Source organism: Saccopteryx bilineata, chromosome 4 (assembly GCF_036850765.1).
Source record: "Saccopteryx bilineata isolate mSacBil1 chromosome 4, mSacBil1_pri_phased_curated, whole genome shotgun sequence".
In the NCBI taxonomy this organism is placed as follows: Eukaryota; Metazoa; Chordata; class Mammalia; order Chiroptera; family Emballonuridae; genus Saccopteryx; species Saccopteryx bilineata.
The window spans coordinates 69,631,240-69,650,604 of NC_089493.1; the positions used below are offsets into that span (position 1 = coordinate 69,631,240).

General features: G+C 39.0%; 1 protein-coding gene across 2 annotated transcripts in view; it reads right to left on the bottom strand.

Annotated features, from left to right (window-relative positions):
• The window catches only part of AP4E1 (adaptor related protein complex 4 subunit epsilon 1), a 70,641-nt gene that overhangs the window by 17,389 nt on the left and 33,887 nt on the right, over positions 1-19,365 (bottom strand). For both annotated transcript variants that reach the window (XM_066276376.1, XM_066276377.1), the window contains 6 exons: positions 17,890-18,033; positions 16,665-16,773; positions 16,436-16,554; positions 11,199-11,501; positions 9,247-9,361; positions 4,886-5,009 (listed from right to left, as the gene is read on the bottom strand). In XM_066276376.1, the coding sequence (XP_066132473.1) occupies positions 4,886-5,009; positions 9,247-9,361; positions 11,199-11,501; positions 16,436-16,554; positions 16,665-16,773; positions 17,890-18,033 (914 nt within the window). The remainder of the gene's footprint in view (positions 1-4,885; positions 5,010-9,246; positions 9,362-11,198; positions 11,502-16,435; positions 16,555-16,664; positions 16,774-17,889; positions 18,034-19,365) is intronic.

Below are 19,365 nucleotides of genomic sequence, written 5' to 3' on the forward strand. Positions count from 1 at the left end.
GAAGGGGAGGAACGAGAAGTACCAAATCATAGTTGCTTCACTTTAGCTGCTCATTGCTTGCTTGTCTTATGTGCCTTGACCGGGCAAGCCCAGGGTTTTGAAATGGCAACTTCAGGATTTCAGATCAATGCTCTATCCACTGTGCCACCACAGGCCAGGCAATCTTGAAGCATTCTTAAACACATATCATTGCCATGGCGTTTAAGAACCAGCTTCTATATTGTATTCTATATGCCAGAAGTAACACCCGGAGCTCTAGATTGTTCAGTTACAGCCAACCTCCCCCCAACCTTTGGCCAAAGGATTTAAAGCAATGAAACTCTAGACTTAGTTTCAAATTTCAGACTATCTAGTTTTCATTTAATTGCCTAAATAAGATGTCCAGAACCCACTGACTTTTCAAAATATCTTATCTTTAATCCTGATGGGTTAAAGACAAAAAATGACTCACGTTTCTTAGCTACATTCACTCAATAAAAGAAATAACCCTACATAAATTTATTAAAAAAATCCTGTTGAAAGAAAAAGAAAACCAATTCAAATCCATTCCAATATGTAAACTTACCTGTAATCCAAAACTTTTTCTTAATATAAGCACTAGCTACATTTTCAACTATTATAATGTACTTTTATAAAAATAAAGTGAGATTTGATCTTAGAATATATAAGATTTTGGAAAAAGCATGAAGGTTAGGAGGTTTTTATACCTAAGTTGAAAAAGAATTAAAGTAATGTTTGAATTTGAACTCACCTGCTTTTGTCCCAAAAGTTACAGCTATGAATCTGGAGTGTCTTAATATTAATGATAGGTGCAGGCTGAAACAGCCCAAGATTGCTTCTATTGTGTTTATCTAAGAACTATGTGTCTTTGGCTCAGTTAAGTAGCCCTGTCATGATCCAAAATAGCATTTTAAAAATTTGTACTACAACATAGGCAGATCATGAAATGAATCTAAAAGATAGGCTCAAAAATGTCTGCACTGATTATTAGTCCCTTCTAATTAGTTAGAATTGTGATCAATTTGATTTTCTGTACCACGGCAGAAACAAAAGTAGATAGTTACACTTCATACTGAGTGAAGAACTAATGCTATTAAGTACTAACTGGCTGAAAGAAAATCTAAAAGTTAATAAAGAATGACTACAGGGAATTAGTCCATTCCTTCTCAATAAATCTGACTGCTAAATGGTCCTTTACAAGTGTCTCCATTTCTCCCTTTCAGGTACCAAAAAATTGTCTATAAAGTTATTTTAAAAAATAAAAACTGTTACCTATCAACCTCTTAGAAGAAAACTGGTTGTCCTTGAGTGAGCTGACCCAAATGTGGTCAGAGGAGCCATTAAAGCAGGGGTCGGGAACCTATGGCTCGCAAGCCAGATGTGGCTCTTTTGATGGCTGCATCTGGCTTGCAGACAAATCTTTAATAAAATAAATAATAACATTAAAAATATAAAACATTCTCATGTATTATAATTCATTCATTTCCTACCGCTCATGTTCATGGTTGTGGGTGGCTGGAGCCAAATTTTTATTGGATAATGCATAATGTACATGGGTTGTTGTATAGCTCTCATGGAATTACATTTTAAAATATGTGGCATTCATGGCTCTCTCAGCCACAAAGGTTCCCGACCCCTGCATTAAAGTGACCCCACCATCTCTAGGATGCTCTACAGCAACAGTTCTAAGGGGTTTATCAATGTCCAAGCAGAATTACAGTGTTTCTATAACTCCAGTTACCATGAATGATTTTTTTTTAAAGCAAGTCCTCAAGTTTTACTAATAAATGATTCAAATATTAGTTTAACAAAAAAAGACAGGTATGTTGGACATTAGGATGCTCCATCAAGATCTCCCTTCAATGAATAACTTTGCTGTCCCGGCTGTTGGCAGTGCAACCCCCTCAGGGACCTCCTTAGGGGGACAGCACCACCTCACAGAAGATAATGCCCCTTCCTGGAGCAATCCACATGCAGTGACTCATGAACAAAAGTATGGAGCCAATCCACCCATTCCGACCCAACTCAGTACAACCCTGAAGGGTCATTGCTTCAGAGCTCCCCATGGGGTCAGAAGAAGCTGTCATTGGCACTACACCGCATCTAAACCTCTTCCTCTGCCCAAACTTGCTGCTTTTCCTTCCTTCCAGAGACACAGATCCCAAGGGCACTCCTTAATATTCTACGTGCTAAATTCTATCACGCTGCACGTGCTTCTCACAGAACCCAACCCACAACAGTAAGCAAAATGGGAAAGGGGGGAAATAAGCCTAAAAGTAGCCTTGAGCTATTTTAAAGTGTTTTCTGGTTCATTTCATCTACATAACATGCCTATTATCAGCATAAGTTTTCTCTGCCATTCATTATATACAGAGAATCTAAAAAGAAAGAAAATAAATAAGAGAGCAGCATAAGGCCTATATATACAAAATATGGTATGAAACATGTAAAAGAATTTTTTAAACATGAGTAATCTTGGTCTGACCTGTGGTGGCACAGTGAATAAAGCATCGACCTAGAATGCTGAGGTCGCCAGTTCAAAACCCTGAGCTTGCCTGGTCAAGGCACATACAGGAGTTGATGCTTCCTGCTCCCCTCCCTTCTCTCTCTCTCCCTTTCTCTCTCTCTCTCTCCTCACTAAAATAAATAAATAATAAAAATAAACATGAGTAATCTTTGTCTGGATTCTGACGATAACAAAAATAGAACTCGTGGGTTTATACGATATACCTTTGTATTACTTTGAATCAGACCACTGAAACACAGAAGTAAATTCTGGCCAAACAACTTTCAAAAGATTAGGGATATATTTTAACTCAGCTCTAGGAATTCCCATTTGAGGTAGGGTGTTTCCTATAATAGAGCTTAAGGTAAGATAGTCTAAACTGGGGTGGCTACTGCTTTATTATCAGCTTGCCAGAGATACAGGAGTGACTGTCTCCTCTCTAACGCTGAGCCACATTGCCAATTACCACACAGGTTCCTAATCTGAATCAATGTGTGAACTGTGCTCCTCTTTGGAAAAGACTTTTAAATTTACCCCTCACGTTCCATTTAATGGTAGTACAGCACATGTGTAACTCCTTTACTGCTCTGCCAAATGTCATTTCTCTGATGGCAGTACATGTATGCATGTAGAATTTACAAGGCCCTGTCAAGTCCTCCAGATCCTAGTTCAACATCCTAGAAAAAGCAGATGCTGTCAATTGTTGTGCAGGCAAAAGGGACGAAGTTTCCTCCCTGGGTATGGAGGGTTCCTGTCTCTCCTTCCCTCGCCCCTCAGTTCCCTGAGGCACTTAATTGCTATCACCTCCACTATCACATGCCTATAAACCATATCTGCATCCCATGCTTGGAATAACAAAATCGAATGTCTGGGAAAAAAATGCGTGTCCACAGAGCAAGAAAAAAGGCTAAGAGAATTTAAACTTATGCCCTTTCATCCAGCATATCATTCTATATTCCTCATAACCTATGTGTCTTTCTTCTGAGAAATGCTTCATTTTTTTCTTTCTTCTTTTCCAAGTGAGAGGAGGGGAGATAAAGACTCTACATGCGCCCCGATTGGGATCCACCTGGTAGCCCCTATCTGGGGCCATGCTCACAACCAAGCTATTTTTAGTGCTTAAGGCAGAGATACGTGAAGCCATACTCAGCACCCAGCGCTTATGCGTTTCAAATTAATTGAGCTATGGCTGCAGAAGAAGAGAGATATTTTTAAAAAGAGAGAGAGAGATGGGTAACGGGGAGGGGTGAATAAATTGATGGTCACTTCTCCTGTGTGTCCTGACCAGGAATCAAACTGGGACACCCACATGTGGGCCAACACTCTACCCCTGAGCCAACTGGCTAGGGCTGAGAAATACTTCTTATAACCATCTTCCTGGAAGACTAATGAGTGCAAAAGTGAATATAAAATAAGGTGACTGACTCCTAAATGGAGATATAAAAACTAAAAATTCAAATGTCATCTTTCAGAGTTGTCACCTTTGAGATCTTATCACATTTATTCCAACAATGCTGCCACTACTCAAAACACTTGAACTCTTTCAGAAGAAGCTCCTACACAGACAAGAAAATCATTATCACTACTTTATATCAAAACAGGATATTGCCACAGTCATCCAAATTCACCACAAATTTGATTTGATAAATTCAGCTTTTGGATGATGACAATAATGATCGCAATGACAATAACAGCAGCTTCCATTTATCAATCATTATGTACTCAGTTGTATGAGACATTTTGTATATATAATTATCTCATTTTATTAGTTTTAATCATGTTTCTGAAAGTAATTTATTTCTATTTCCAAAATCAAAATCTACTTAGAAAGGATGAAGACTTGGCTGTACATAAGACATTTAAACATATGTATCCCCAATTTTCCAGGTGGTAGGAAAGAAGGTCTAAAAGAATTTTGAGTGAATACACAACTTTCAAGTGAAGTCAATCACCTTATTTTATATCAGTCTCCATATCTGTCAATCTTCCCATGAGATGGTTATAAAAAGTAGATTATGAGAAATGTAGAATGGTATGCACAATACTGACCTGGCTATATAAGTTTTTCATATACTTCTTTAAAAAATATATACATGCAATATACATTTTTATATATAAACACATACATAAAATATGTAGTAATAACATACATCATTATTATGTGTAAAGCTTATATACATCCTCTGCTGTCTTGGAAATAAGCAAGCTCTCTTAAAGTACAAGGACACGTTATACAGTATCAAGTTTATTTCTTGAGAGCAAGAAATAAAAACAACTAAAGCAACAGCCCACGCAGAATTTTAGCTTTCAGGATCCCTTCTACATTTAAAGGTATTTAAATACTCCCATGTTCTCAATTTTAACAAAAAGGAAACTTACTCTTTCAGTCCTGTCTCTGCACTATTTCCAGATATATCCGAACCCAGAGAAACGCCAGCAGGAGACTGCCGTCCAGTAAGGCCAGATGAAGAAAAGGAAAGTCCATATGGTTCAAAATTGAGAACTAGAATATTAAAACAATAACAGAGGTTCATATTTAAAACAAAGCAAAAATCATCAGTTACTATCATTACTGAAATAAAATAATTGAATCTAGATATAGATTCTATAACTAGAATAACTAGAATCTAATCACAATTTTTAAACTGGAAGGGACTTTAGAGATGATCTAACCAAATATTTAGAATAATAATAACAAAGCAGCTATGATTTATTTAATTCTATTACAGTCTTCATACTATTAGCTAATCAAAGATGAGTCCTTCATTTTTATTATTTTACCCCCCTTAGAAGCTAAAAAAGAATTCAATTAGGAAAGACAACTGATAAACCAGATTTACTGAAAAGTTGCTGCTCTCATGCAAAACCATTTAAGAAGCTCTGAAGAGATGAATACACTTTTGCTTAAAAACTCCTATAACAAATGGATCCACCCGGCAACCCCTATCTGGGGCCGATGCTCGAATCAACTGAGCTATCCTCAGTGCCTGAGGCTGACACTCAAACCAATCAAGCCATTGGATGTGAGATGGGAAGAAAGAGGAAGGGGGAGTGGGAGGGGAAGAGAAAGAGATAGTCACTTGTCATGTGTGTCCTGACCAGGAATCAAACCCAGGACATCACACTCACACACCAGGCTGAAACTCTATACACTGAGCCAAATGGCCAGGGCCCCTAAATGTTTCTCTTGTGTGGAAACTGGTAATAAAAGTTTGTTCCAGCCCTGGCCGGTTGGCTCAGCAGTAGAGCGTCGGCCTAGCGTGCGGAGGACCCGGGTTCGATTCCCGGCCAAGGCACACAGGAGAAGCGCCCATTTGCTTCTCCACCCCTCCGCCGCGCTTTCCTCTCTGTTTCTCTCTTCCCCTCCCGCAGTCGAGGCTCCATTGGAGCAAGGATGGCCCGGGCGCTGGGGATGGCTCTGTGGCCTCTGCCTCAGGCGCTAGAGTGGCTCTGGTTGCAACATGGCGACGCCCAGGATGGGCAGAGCATCGCCCCCTGGTGGGCAGAGCATCGCCCCTGGTGGGCGTGCCGGGTGGATCCCGGTCGGGTGCATGCGGGAGTCTGTCTGACTGTCTCTCCCTGTTTCCAGCTTCAGAAAAATGAAAAAAAAAAAAAAAAAAAAAGTTTGTTCCCCAACATCCCATCTTTTTTTTTTTTTTACCAATTCTTAGTATATTACAATAGTTTCCTGAAATTTATTATAAACTTGGTTTCTTATAAACTTAGCATTTTTCTCCCCACAAGGGTTAAGTATCATTCATAAAAGTGACACTTAACTACTACTCTCTACAAATGACTTATAAAAATTTTCAGTAAGATCAGTATCAGAACTGACTGATACTTGAAGGACTCTAGAATCAACACCTTTTTAGGCCAAAACCTATTTCCTCTTTACTCTTTAAATTTTCTATCTTCTACCCAGTCCAATTGTAAGCTAGATAATTTTATAACTTACTCCTCAAGTACTTCTTAGGCATTTTCTATGTTCTGTCTCATGACTGATTTCTTTCTCCATGATGTAACAGTCTAAGCTCATAAAACTTTAATTTTACTTTAGAGGACTTTTGAAAAATAGACTTGGGAAGAAAGGGAAAAAGCCTAATTTGAGACTTAACCCCATTTATAATGATGGTTCTGTGGGGGGAAAAGTACTTGACAAAGAAATATTAGCTTGGGGAATTCCAAGACTATCTATCATATTTACATCAGCCACTTAACTTATTTTTATTTTTTTTATTTTTTTATTTTTTTTTATTTTTTTTTGTATTTTTCTGAAGCTGGAAACGGGGAGAGACAGTCAGACAGACTCCCGCATGCGCCCAACCGGGATCCACCCGGCACGCCCACCAGGGGCCACGCTCTGCCCACCAGGGGGTGATGCTCTGCCCCTCCGGGGGGTCGCTCTGCCGTGACCAGAGCCACTCTAGCGCCTGGGGCAGAGGCCGAGGAGCCATCCCCAGCGCCTGGGCCATCTTTGCTCCAATGGAGCCTTGGCTGCGGGAGGGGAAGAGAGAGAGGGGGGTGGAGAAGCAAATGGGCGCTTCTCCTATGTTCCCTGGCCAGGAATCGAACCCGGGTCCCCCGCACACCAGGCCGATGCTCTACCGGTGAGACAACCAGCCAGGGCCTTAACTTATTTTTAAGGAAGGAGACAGGCAGTGCCAGGAGTTAGGCTCCTCATCCCACCACCCCTTCCCTGTTTCATCCCTGAATTGCAGTAATAGCAACTGATGGACACAGATATATTGAAAATAGAAATATGGCCTCACCAGGTGGTGGTACAGTGAATAGAGCATTGGACTGGAACACAGAGGACCCAGGTTCAAAACCCCAAGGTTGCCGGCTTGAGTGCAGGCTCATTTGACTTGAGCACGGGCTCACCATCTTGAGGGCAGGGCCACTGGCTTGAGCATGGGACATGACCCAATGGTTGCTGGCTTGAAGCCCAGGGTCACTGGCTTGATCAAGGGGTCACCTGCTCTGCTGGAGCCCCCCAGCCAACGCACATATGAGAAAGCAACCAATGAACAACTAAGGTGCTACAACGAAGACTTGATGCTTCTCATCTCTCTCCCTTCCTGTCTGTCTGTCCCTGTCTGTCCCTCTCTCTCTCTCCATGGCTGAAAAAAAAAAAAAAAGAAAATAGGAATATTGGCAACTGGACTACACCTCCCACTCTGGAACTCCATATTTTCACTCCATTCCCTGGATGTCATAGGCCTCTATATGCACTATCATCACAGATCGAGCAACTGTAATTCAAAGCTTTATTTTTTTCCCCCCACCTATTAAACCCATACAGGGTGGGGCAAAAGTAGGTTTACAGGTATTCATATGAAAAATAATACAATTAATAAACAATAATACAAATATAAACTGTATTCACACAGTAAAACTACTTTTGCCCTACCCTGTATATGAGGTGTTAATGTGAAGGAGATTGATTACCCTTTGAAAGAAAATTGAATTTTCTAGGCTATTTGCTATCACTGTGCTAAATAATATGTCAGAAACTTTAAAAGAGTAAATAGTTCTGCAAAAAGATAACATCCAGCCAATTATTAGTGTTTATTCTTTTTGGTCTCATTTCACATGAGACCAAACAAAGTACTTGTACTTACATGCCTGGCACAGAGCCTGGAAAATATTAAGCACTCAACAAAGTCTTTAAATGATGAACAGAAACAAAAAAGACCTGTCAGCATTAAATATTTCAGCATTAACATTCTGAACTTCTGTCTAGGTAACATTCAGTGGCCCCCTTTTACTCATGGACATACTTTCCATCCACCACCCAAATATCTAATTTTCTCTTTACTAAAATCATGACAGAAATCTTTCCCTGACAGGCTACATTTCTTCAATGTAGTTTAAGCTATTCTCTCCTTCCTTAGCTGTTCCGAACTTCGCTGATCCGCTGTTTTGTTGGAGGAAGCATTCTTACACACTTAAGATATATGAGACTGCTCAGGATGAAAATGAAACTCACTAGTCCATAGTAACCAGTTTTTTCCTGAACCTTTTTCGCAGATATGGTCACACTAATATGTCAGCCCTCTATCATAGTGACCGACATGATAATTCTACCTTCAAGGTCTTTCAAAATTGCAGGGTAGCTGTCATATCTTAGGTACTGATGTATATAAAGCCTTTGACTTTGGGAATACCTCCAAGCTAAGTTTTCCCCCCTGGGTTTTCAAAGACCTGGTCAGGGTAAACAAATCATAAAAGATTTAAAGGGTGGGCCGTGGCTGGTTGGCTCAGCAGTAGAGCATCGGCCTGGCGTGTGGGGGACCCGGGTTTGATTTCTGGCCAGGGCACTTAGGAGAAGCGCCCATTTGCTTCTCCACCCCCCCCTCCTTCCTCTCTGTCTCTCTCTTCCCCTCCCGCAGCCAAGGCTCCATTGGAGCAAAGATGGCCCAGGCGCTGGGGATGGCTCCTTGGCCTCTGCCCCAGGCGCTAGAGTGGCTCTGGTCGCGGCAGAGCGACGCCCCGGAGGGGCAGAGCATCGCACCCTGGTGGGCAGAGCGTCGCCCCGGTGGGCGTGCCAGGTGGATCCCGGTCGGGCGCATGCGGGAGTCTGTCTGACTGTCTTTCCCTGTTTCCAGCTTCAGAGAAATACAAAAAAAAAAAAAAGATTTAAAGGGTGAAAATAAAAGTAAATATCTTCAATTATTTACTTACATGTATTTTTTTTTAAATGTCCCTATAATCTAGCTGATAAACTCATAAAATATTACCTTTTTCCTGAGAAAGTTTTTCCTCCTGCCGTTGGTGGTGAGGTTTGTAAGGTGCTGCCCCCTGACTGAGTGCTTGAGCCACAAAACCATCCAGAAAAGATAAGGAAGCATCTACCTGTATTAAATTGAAGCAAAAATTAGTAATTAAAAAAAATTTACCCTAAACAGTAGACTGTACATTGATATAAGTACTTTCAGCCCCTAAAAACAATTTTTAGGTAAAAAATAGAACTTCAACTTTGAAAGGACTACCTAACTCTCTAGCTTTCTGAAATCTCTATAATCAAATCACTCAGCTAAGTCATTTGCAGTTATTACTAATTTCATGCACTGCAAAGTACATTTTTGAGCATCTAATATATTAGGGCATCATGTTAGGTCCTATGATTGAGAGAAAGAAAGACACAGTTCTGCCTTCGTGAGACTTGCAACCTAACAGAGGAGAAGATATACACTATGAGTTATAATCTGCATTACTTTCCTGCTGCTGGGGGATAAAAACAAGGTGCTAACAATATTAGTTCCTTTTGGAGGCCCAGGGGAGAATAAATTCTTTGTCTCTTCCAGCTTTAGACGCCACCAGCATTCCTTGGTTTATGGCCACATCACTCTAATCTTTGCTTCTATTGCTACTTAGCCTTCTCTTTGCTGAACTCTTGCCTCACGTTTCTAAGAACCCTTGTGATTATCTCATGCCCAGGTGAATAATCCAGGATAATCTCCCCCATTACAAAATCTTTAACTTAATCACACTTATAGAGTTCCTTTCACCATGTAAGGAAACAAACACACAGGTTCCAGGGACTGACAAATGGACCTTTAGGGGAGCTATTATTTAGCCTCCCACAAGTGCCTTTGATTTAACTATCTGATTCCTTTCTACCTGAAAATACTTTTTCACAAATCTATGGAAAATTACTTACTTTACTTAATTTCGGCCTGAATAGAAAAGTATAAGAGAATAATTACATGAAAAAAATAAAAGATGAAAAATGAGTAAAGAGAAAAGGAGAAGAGAAAAAGGAGAGAAAGAAAAATGAGATACACATAAGAAGCTATAGAAGTGATGACCTCAGAAACCAGATTTGCTTCTGATCTAGCCAAATGTACACAAACAGCTCAAATAACTTAGAACAGCAGGTAGTTTTCAAACATTTAAGTGGCATTCATACTCTGAATTTGGAAAGGTTTCGTTTCAAAAAGATTCTTGGACAAAGGAGGGGAAGTGTGATTATTTCCTAGTTTAATTTTATATGCAACATATTATACATCATTTCAATGAATGTCTCTGAAAGGTCTACCAAATTTTAAAGCAAGGCCTCTGTCTTTGGGGAGCTCCTGAAAGGACTAGTGAACAAAGGTTCAAAATTAACACAAATCATGGAAATCTGATTCAGAATTAATGAGAATACTGCCAATCCTCTCCACTCCCAACTGTATGACATCTAACACACACAAATTTGAGCAAAGCTGGTTTTCTTTTAGAAGTTTTCTGATGTACAGCAACCTGAGGGAGAGACTGCTACAGATTCCGAGGGCGAGCAGTAACTGAATGTGTAGGACTGAAGGGGGGAGATGGGTAAGAGGAGGTGGGAGAAAGAAAGGTGGGTGGTCAGGTTCCAAAGTGGCAAAGAATTTAGACAAAATAAAATGGAGAACTATTTTTTACATTCTTAAAAAGAGAATAATAATAAAATGACATATTAGAGAAATTCAAAGGAGATAAAAATTCTTAAATTAGTATATAGAAAACGAGACTGTCAAGAATACAAACCCCTTCACTGCGGTTCTCCAGAAGAGATACTCAATTCCTGACTATTCAGGATCACTACTGAACTGAAGCTCTCAAATTCTCTCACATTAATGTGAGAAAAATTCCAACCTTTGTCTGAAGAGCTACAGAAACTATATTTTGATATATTCTTTTTAAATGTCTAAAAAAGATGTCTTACCATCACGTCTTCACAACTCTTATTAACTGGAAGCAAGCACTTCATAAGTTCTACATTCTCATGCAAATGCTTTAATTCAAATGCATGCTGTCTCATACAAGTATCCAAAGATACAGTAAATTCCTGGATTAATCTCTCAGTGATGTTAGAAGAGTGTGCGTGGGGTGTCAACTTGGTCACAGCCGCAATTAACCATGCTTTTGTTTCTGTAGAAATGGAATCATTCATAAGTAACTTGCAGAGCTTGGTTATAACTTCCTCTGGCATTTCCTTATCTGAGAGGTAGGAATACTCCCCTAATACCTATGAGTAAAAGAAGAAAATGTTTATATACAAATATCAAATTATACAGCAAACTATACTAGAAAATCTAAACAAAGTGCCTACTGCTGAATGAATTTAGTCATGATTAAACATATTCTTGCCCTGGCTGCTTGGCTCAGAGGTAGAGAGTTGGCCTGGCGTGTGTATGTCCCAGGTTCAATTCCCAGTCAGGGCACACAGGAGAAGCGCCCATCTGCTTCTCCATCCCTCCCCCTCTTGCCTCTCTCTCTCTCTTTGCTCTTCCTGCAGCCTTGGCTTGATTGGAACAAATTGGCCCTGGGCACTGAGGATGGCTCCATGGCATTCACCTCAGGTGCTAAAAAAAGAGCTCAGTTGCTGAGCAATGGAGCAACACCCCAGGTGGGCAAAGCACTGCCCCATAGGAGGCTTGCCTGGTGGATCCCAGTCAGGGCACGTGTGGGAGTCTGTCTCTATGCCTCCCCATCTCTCACTGAATAAAAAACAAAAAACATTTTTGTAGTAAAGAAGTTATTACTGTAGATAAAGATAAAATTGTACATTTTGCCTGACCAGGCAGTGGTGCAGTGGATAGATTGTCGGGCCTGAGATGCTGAGGACCCAGATTAGAAACTCGAGGTCACTGTCTTGAGCAAAGGCTATGTGGCTTGAGCACAGGCTCACCAGCGTGAGCGTGGGGTCACTGGCTTGAATGTGGAATCATAGACATGACCCCATGGTTGCTGGCTTGAGCAAGGGGTAACTGGCTTGGCTGGAGCCCCTTGGTCAAGGCACATATGAGAAAGCAATCAGTAAACAACTACGGTACTGCAACGAAGAATTGATGTTTCTCATCTGTCTCCCTTCCTGTCTGTCTGTCCCACCCTACCTTTCGCTAAAAAAAAAAAAAAAAAAAAGATACAATTGTATATTTTAAGTCAAAATTATACCAAGAATTGGAAGCAATACAAACATGTTTTTCATATTCTTATCATTGATATATAAAATAGACAAGTTAGCTTTCTTCTGAACTTCCAGGTTTGGTTGTTGGTTTTTACAAACACTTTCACATTGTTACTATTTTCCAATAAGCATTTAAATAAGTGGTTCTCATATGCTATGCATAAGAGTCACCTGAAGAGCTTCATTAAAATACAGATTTCTAGGCTCTAACCACAATCCACTACATTCTGAACACACATCAGCTGATTCTGATGGAGACGGTCATAGAACTCGGAGGGACACTGACCTATTGCTGATCTATATTTCAAATTCTTTTCTTAGGCCTAACATACTCAGGTGATTGATATGTAATCCTACTTGTCTAAAAATCCTTAATACACTGCTAATTCATGGAGTGTGAGCTCTTTCCTAACTGGTATTTATTAAGTCTTCTCATGTCTTTGGTGTAATAATGCCACGAGCAAGAAAAGTAAGAGGGAGGTGAGGTGTCAGTCAAGGGAAGATGTCTAGCTAGTAACAAGAAGCAGAGGAAAAAGAAACATGACTCATTAAGTTCAATCCTTAAACAGGAAGATTATTTTTTGAGTAGTTCAATAAAAGTGGTTGCCACTCTGGAAGAACAGGTAACCTAAATCCCAGTTCAAAATCAGTGGATTTATACTTCTGGGAAGATGGCGCAGATGCAGTTCTCCCCTATTCGTCCCGCTAAATACACCTGAAAACCCTTGATGTTATATATAAAACACATAAAAAGACTGAAAGGTGAAGGACACAAAGGCAGACAGTGAAGGACCGTGGGACCTAAGGAACGATACAGTGAGTTCGCTATAGCTTCATATACCCCAGACTAAAGAGCCAACAATCTGGAAACACCAATGGGCTTAAACAAAACATCCCAGAAAAAAGCCTGCCCTCTAGACAAAGAGCCAGAAAGATAGAAAGCTTTTAGACAATACACTTTAACTCCAGCCAAGCACAACATAAAAAAACTGCAGCCCTACCCTACCGGCAAAGGCAGAGTGAAGAGCCAAGACTTTAAGCCCTACCAGACTGTAAGAGTCACCAACTACCCCAAAAGGATGGTGACAGGGAAGGCCGAGTGGGGGGTCAGGACTTTCATCCCACCAAGCTGTAGAGGCCCCTCCTCGGCATTGTCTGTAAAGACCACATGGGTCTTCGCCTCTCCCCAGGGGTATAAAGAGGTGCCCCTTCCCCTCGCTGCTGGGGTGGTGTCAGGGGAAGCCTGTGGAGAGTCAGGACTTTCACCACTGCTCAGCAATAACAAGGCCACCCCTTCACAGTGTCAGTGGAGGCCACATGATTAATCTCAACACCCCTGTCTCAACACCATCTCCAAAAGAATTTAATCAACATTTATAGAACATACTACCCAACAACAGCAGAATACCCACCATTCTTTTAAAGCACCCAAAGAACAAATCATAAGAAACTGTAGCATAGGCCATAAAACCAACCTCAACAAATTTAAAAGGAATTAAAGTCACACAGTATTTTCTCTGACAAAGAATCAAGCTAGAAATCAGGATAACAGGAAATTTTCCAAATACTTAAAAACCAAACAACTCTCTTCTACAATCTTTCCAGAAAGTTGAAGAGGAAAGAATACCTTCAACTCATTTTATGAAGCCAATATTCCCTTGATAACCAAAACCAAACAGAGAGAGTAGAAAAATATGAAAACTACAGACCAGTATCCCTTATGAACAGAGATGCAAAAATTCTTAACAAGGTTTCAAGAAATTGACAAAAAAAATCCTAGATTAATAAATGACTTCAGCAAGACTGCAGGGCACAAGATCAAAATACAAAAAGCTATTTACATTTGTGTATAGTTCTAGCAACAATCATCTAGAAACCAAAATTAAAAATAAATGTGTTACTGCTCTAAAAGAATGAAATAAGGTATCAATCTAACAAAACACGTACAGGATTTGTATGCTGTAAAGAAATAAAAACACTCTAAATATAGGGAATGACATGTCATGTTCATGGAGGAAAAAAACAAATGGTCACCAACTACCAATTTAGGCAAAGATGATCAATGCTAAAACCACTGGTAAAAGAGAGTTGAGGAAAATAGGCTCACACAGCCTCACAGATTAGTGACAAATTACTAAAGAGAAAGAACACTTTTACAATGGAGCAGTCTGAAGGCTGCATGTTCAATAAGCAAAGAAGCTTACGATCACCAATAACTGGAGGAACTGAAATTATGTGCATCCTGATACGATGCAGTGGGAAGTATTGCCAATGGTGCTTAACTGAATCAGAAATAATAAAAAAATTCAGAAATGTTAAACAGTCTACAAGTTAACACTATTCATCCAAAAAAAATCAATGTTATGAAAACAGAAAGAAACTAAGACTCATTATAAAATATTAAAAGGCTAAAAGACACAACTAAATACAATTTGTGAACCCTGACTGGATCTAGGATTGAGAGGAGTAGACAAACAGCCATAAGAGGCATTTTTAAAAAACTGAATAAATCTGAATGTAAACTGTATATTAGGTGATATTAATAAATTGATGTTACATTTATTATAGGTATAATAATGGTTTAATCATTATCTAGAACAGCGGTTCTCAACCTGTGGGTCGCGACCCCGGCAGGGGTCGAATGACCAAAACACAGGGGTCGCCTAAAGCCATCGGAAAATATATATTTTAAAAATGTATTGTATAATAAATATGTATTGTATAATAAATATGTATTATATAATAAATATGTATGTATTGTATAATAAATATGTATTGTATAATAAATATGTATTGTATAATAAATATGTATTTTCCGATGGCTTTAGGCGACCCCTGTGTTTTGGTCGTTCGACCCCCGCCGGGGTCGCGATCCACAGGTTGAGAACCGGGGATCTAGAACATGTTATTCTTACAGGATTCATGTTGAATTTTTTATGGGTAGTGTCATGATGTCTACAACTCAATTTTAAATGGTTTAGCAAAACAAACTGTATATAGGTAGACCTAGATATAGATACAGGTGTTGAAACAGGAAAGCAAAGTAAAGTGATTAAAAAGAATAACTGGGACACTAGAAGAAAAGTATAGGGGTACTTGTTATACTAGTCTTTCAAGTTTCCCTTAGACGAGAAAATTCTTAAATAAAAGTCTGGATAAAATTTAAGTTAACAAGCTAAGTTTTGGTAAAACTATTAAAATGTGCACAGCCTATGACCCAGCTGTTGCACTTCTCCAAATCTCTCCCATAAAGAAACACTGACCCATATGTGCAGGAAAGAATACACAAAGGTGACAGGATATATGTGATTACATATGATTAAATTACATAGAAGTGTGACTTTCATTTTACAAAGAGATGATGTACATTGCAAACAACCATGTTGCGAAGCCCACGTGGCAAAAAACTAAAGGCTGTTCTAGGAGCCTAGAGTTGACAGTATGAACCTCAAACCCTCAGTTTTACTGCTAAAGAAACTGATATCTGAGCTTGGAATCAGATCCTTCACCAGTCAAGCTTCAGATGAGACAGCAGCCCCAGCCAACACCTTGACTGCAACCCGAAGTAGCCCTAAGCAGAAAACCCAGTAAAGCCATGCCTATACTCCTGACCCACAGAAACTATGAGATAATAAGTTTATGTTGTTTTAGCATTAAATTTGTGGTAACATTGTCATGCAGCATTTCTTAACTAATATATCACAGATATATGACTATTCACACATCCAAATATAGATTCACTAAGAAAATACAACAAATGCACTGTAGACAGATCTAAACAAATACCCATATTTAAGAGACTACACAAGTGAGATGGCTGGAAGAATGAATGGACAGTAGAGAAGTGACAGAAGGTAGCCACGGGGGAAAACTGACAGCTGAAGGAGTTAGCTGAGTAGAACTGAATGATTTCTGAAGGAGATATATAGTTAATATTTGTTTTTACAAAAAATAATAGTATAAACATTTATGACTGAATGCACTTTGCTCACCCAACTCATAACTTGAAGAAACCTCTGTGGATAAAACACATTTTCCACATCTAGTAAAGTGAGATAAGACTGAACTGCATACAGTCTTAATTGTTGATCTTCCGTTTCATCATCAAAACCTACAAAGAAATTGATATATCATCTTAATCGCCATTAAATTTACTAAGGACTGTAATAAAAACATTTCATTTTAAAACCTTTACTTTATTGAACGCAGTAGTTTACTAACCTTCTGCTAGCAGTCTCAGGAAGTTATTGGGAATGTCAGGATGCATCACATCTCCTCCCACTGAAAACACAGCATTCATTGTCTGAATGAACCACGCATTATCAGGAGCATATGTGTCCCAGTGTTAAGAACAAGTACACTTCCAAATGCTACTTACTAAAATTATGATTTCTGCATCAACCTTTTAAAAAATAACCCCCCAATTCATCCTAGTTTGGCATTTTTGCCATTGACCTCTGCCAGTAAATTGTTGTATAATCCAGTTTTATCTAAAATGGGTGCTCAGTGAATCCTATTTAATAAATTTTAAAAACCAGTTCGTGTTGGTTTATCTAGCACTCTGCCTGGTACATAATAGGTATCTAATAAATAAATGTAAAAGAATTGAAAGAAATGTTCCAGCAAACTATGGACAAATAATGGAAAATGATATACGCTTTAGAGAAACTAAATGCAGTGATATGCCTACTTGAACAAGTTGTTTAAAACTCATTTCAAATTGTTCCTCTTCAGTTCTAACATTTTATCATTCTGCTGGCCATAGCTATTGCACTGGCAAGAACTTAAGAAATTTCCAAGATAATCTGATTAACATTTTTCATTCATTCTTTCTTAGCTTTAATAACAGTCATCTTAAAGAGAAAGAAATATCCTTGTGTGACTTGTAGAAGTTCCTCTAATTTTTACAAAACTAATGTGAAGAAAAGTAACATACAAATGGAGTTCCCAGATGCTCTATTTCTAATACAAACAATACAGGGGTGAGCAAAGCAGGTTTACAGTTGTAAGCATGTGGAATATTCTTGTATTATCATTTATTAATTATTGTATTATTTTCCATATAATGTAAACCCACTTTTGATAACCTCTATAGTTTAAATTTTAGCATCCTGATCCCCCATGTCTCTCCAAACAGTAACTTTTACTCAGAAAAGAAACTTCAGTAGGAAGCAAAGTCAAAAACAAGGAAGGACTGATAGAGAAGGCAGGCAGAGATTCCTTACCTTCTTGCTCAATACTGGCCAACTGAATGAAAAGAGCAAGGAAAAAGGCCATCCCTTAGAAGTCTACACAAAGTCCTGTTTTTGATAAGAGAGGCTTGTATACCAGGAATGAAAGTTATTGCTGGGTCTCTGAACTCAACTTGCAAGTGGACATGTCTATTATAATCACTTTAAACTCACTGTGTAACTGAGGTGTTTTGTGATTATGGTTCAAACAAAGGATATTTCTCAGCCAGTTCAGCTATTTTGCCAACCAAATTGATAATAATATACTCTTCTTTGCTCTGATGTAAATATTCAAGCATTTTCTGGACTATCACTGTTACATTCTGTGCATTAGTAATTCTGTAAAGAAGTTCCAGAGTCTATTTAAGAAAGAGAAATAAAAACAATATTATAAAACTATACATGATAACGCCAATAAATACAGTAACATACATGTTAATAACACAGTTGATTCTTCCACTTTTACATAGATCTCCTGGGCAGGACAGTTAACAGATGCTCAGGAAATGCACAGAACTTAATAAAGGTAACTTTATTAGAAATAAATAGAACTTAAGAGAGATAAAACTATTGTTTAAAAAATGAATTATGACCAATACCAAGGTCTAAAGGTCTTCTATTGATTTAATTATGATCTGACACTTCTACATAACAGACTAAAAAGTTTAAACCTTTATTATAATCAATTTTCTAAAAATAAAACAGCTTCTTAAACCTACAGTACTTATGCCTGGAAGAATGTGTGTACACACATACATACACACATAAAAATCCAGTCTTGCAAACTGTATTTTCCACACTACCCAAACAACAAATAACAGCACCTAAGTGGGTTTGTCAGTTAAGGGCAAAGAGCCTCTAAGCAGGCATCCTCAAACTATGGCCCGTGGGCTGCATGCGGCCCCCTGAGGCCATTTATCCGGCCCCCACCGCACTTCTGGAAGGGGCACCTCTTTCATTGGTGGTCAGTGAGAGGAGCACTATATGTGGTGGCCCTCCAACGGTCTGAGGGACAGTGAACTGGCCCCCTGTGTAAAAAGTTTGGGGACCCCTGCGTCTAATGACTAGACAAAGGCTGGTGGCTCAAACAATTCAAAGCGTAGCAAGAATCTCAGGTATCAAAGAACAGTTTTATAGCTACTTTCTCGGCGCTGAGGAACATACCTCTTGATCCTCAAATAAGATGAACAAAGACCAGTACTAAAGTAAGCTCCCATTTGGCTGGCTTTCTAAGGTCCTACACTAAGGTTTCAAAAACAACATAACTCTCAGAAATCAGTATGAGACCAAAGGCAATACTCAGAAAATATCATTCACTGGTATTTTAAGATCAACAATATTAGCAGCAAGAGAATTTCCACATATCCTACCTGACAAGCTTGATCAAAGTATCTTTAGAGCTCTTTTTAACTGTTCAATTCTTACAACAAGGACTTCAAATACAAATTTATAACAGATTCTGAAAGATGTTTTTAAACAACTCTTTCAGTTCATCCTTAACTCTAATTAAAAATCAATAAATAAGACCCTGGCCAGTTGGCTCAGTGGTAGAGAGCTGGCCCAGTGTGTGGATGTCTTGGGTTCGATTTCTGATCAGAGCACACAAGAGAAGCCACCATCTGATCTCCACCCAACACTTCCCCTTCTCTCTCTCTCTTCTCCTGCAGCCATGGGTCAATTGGTTTGAGACA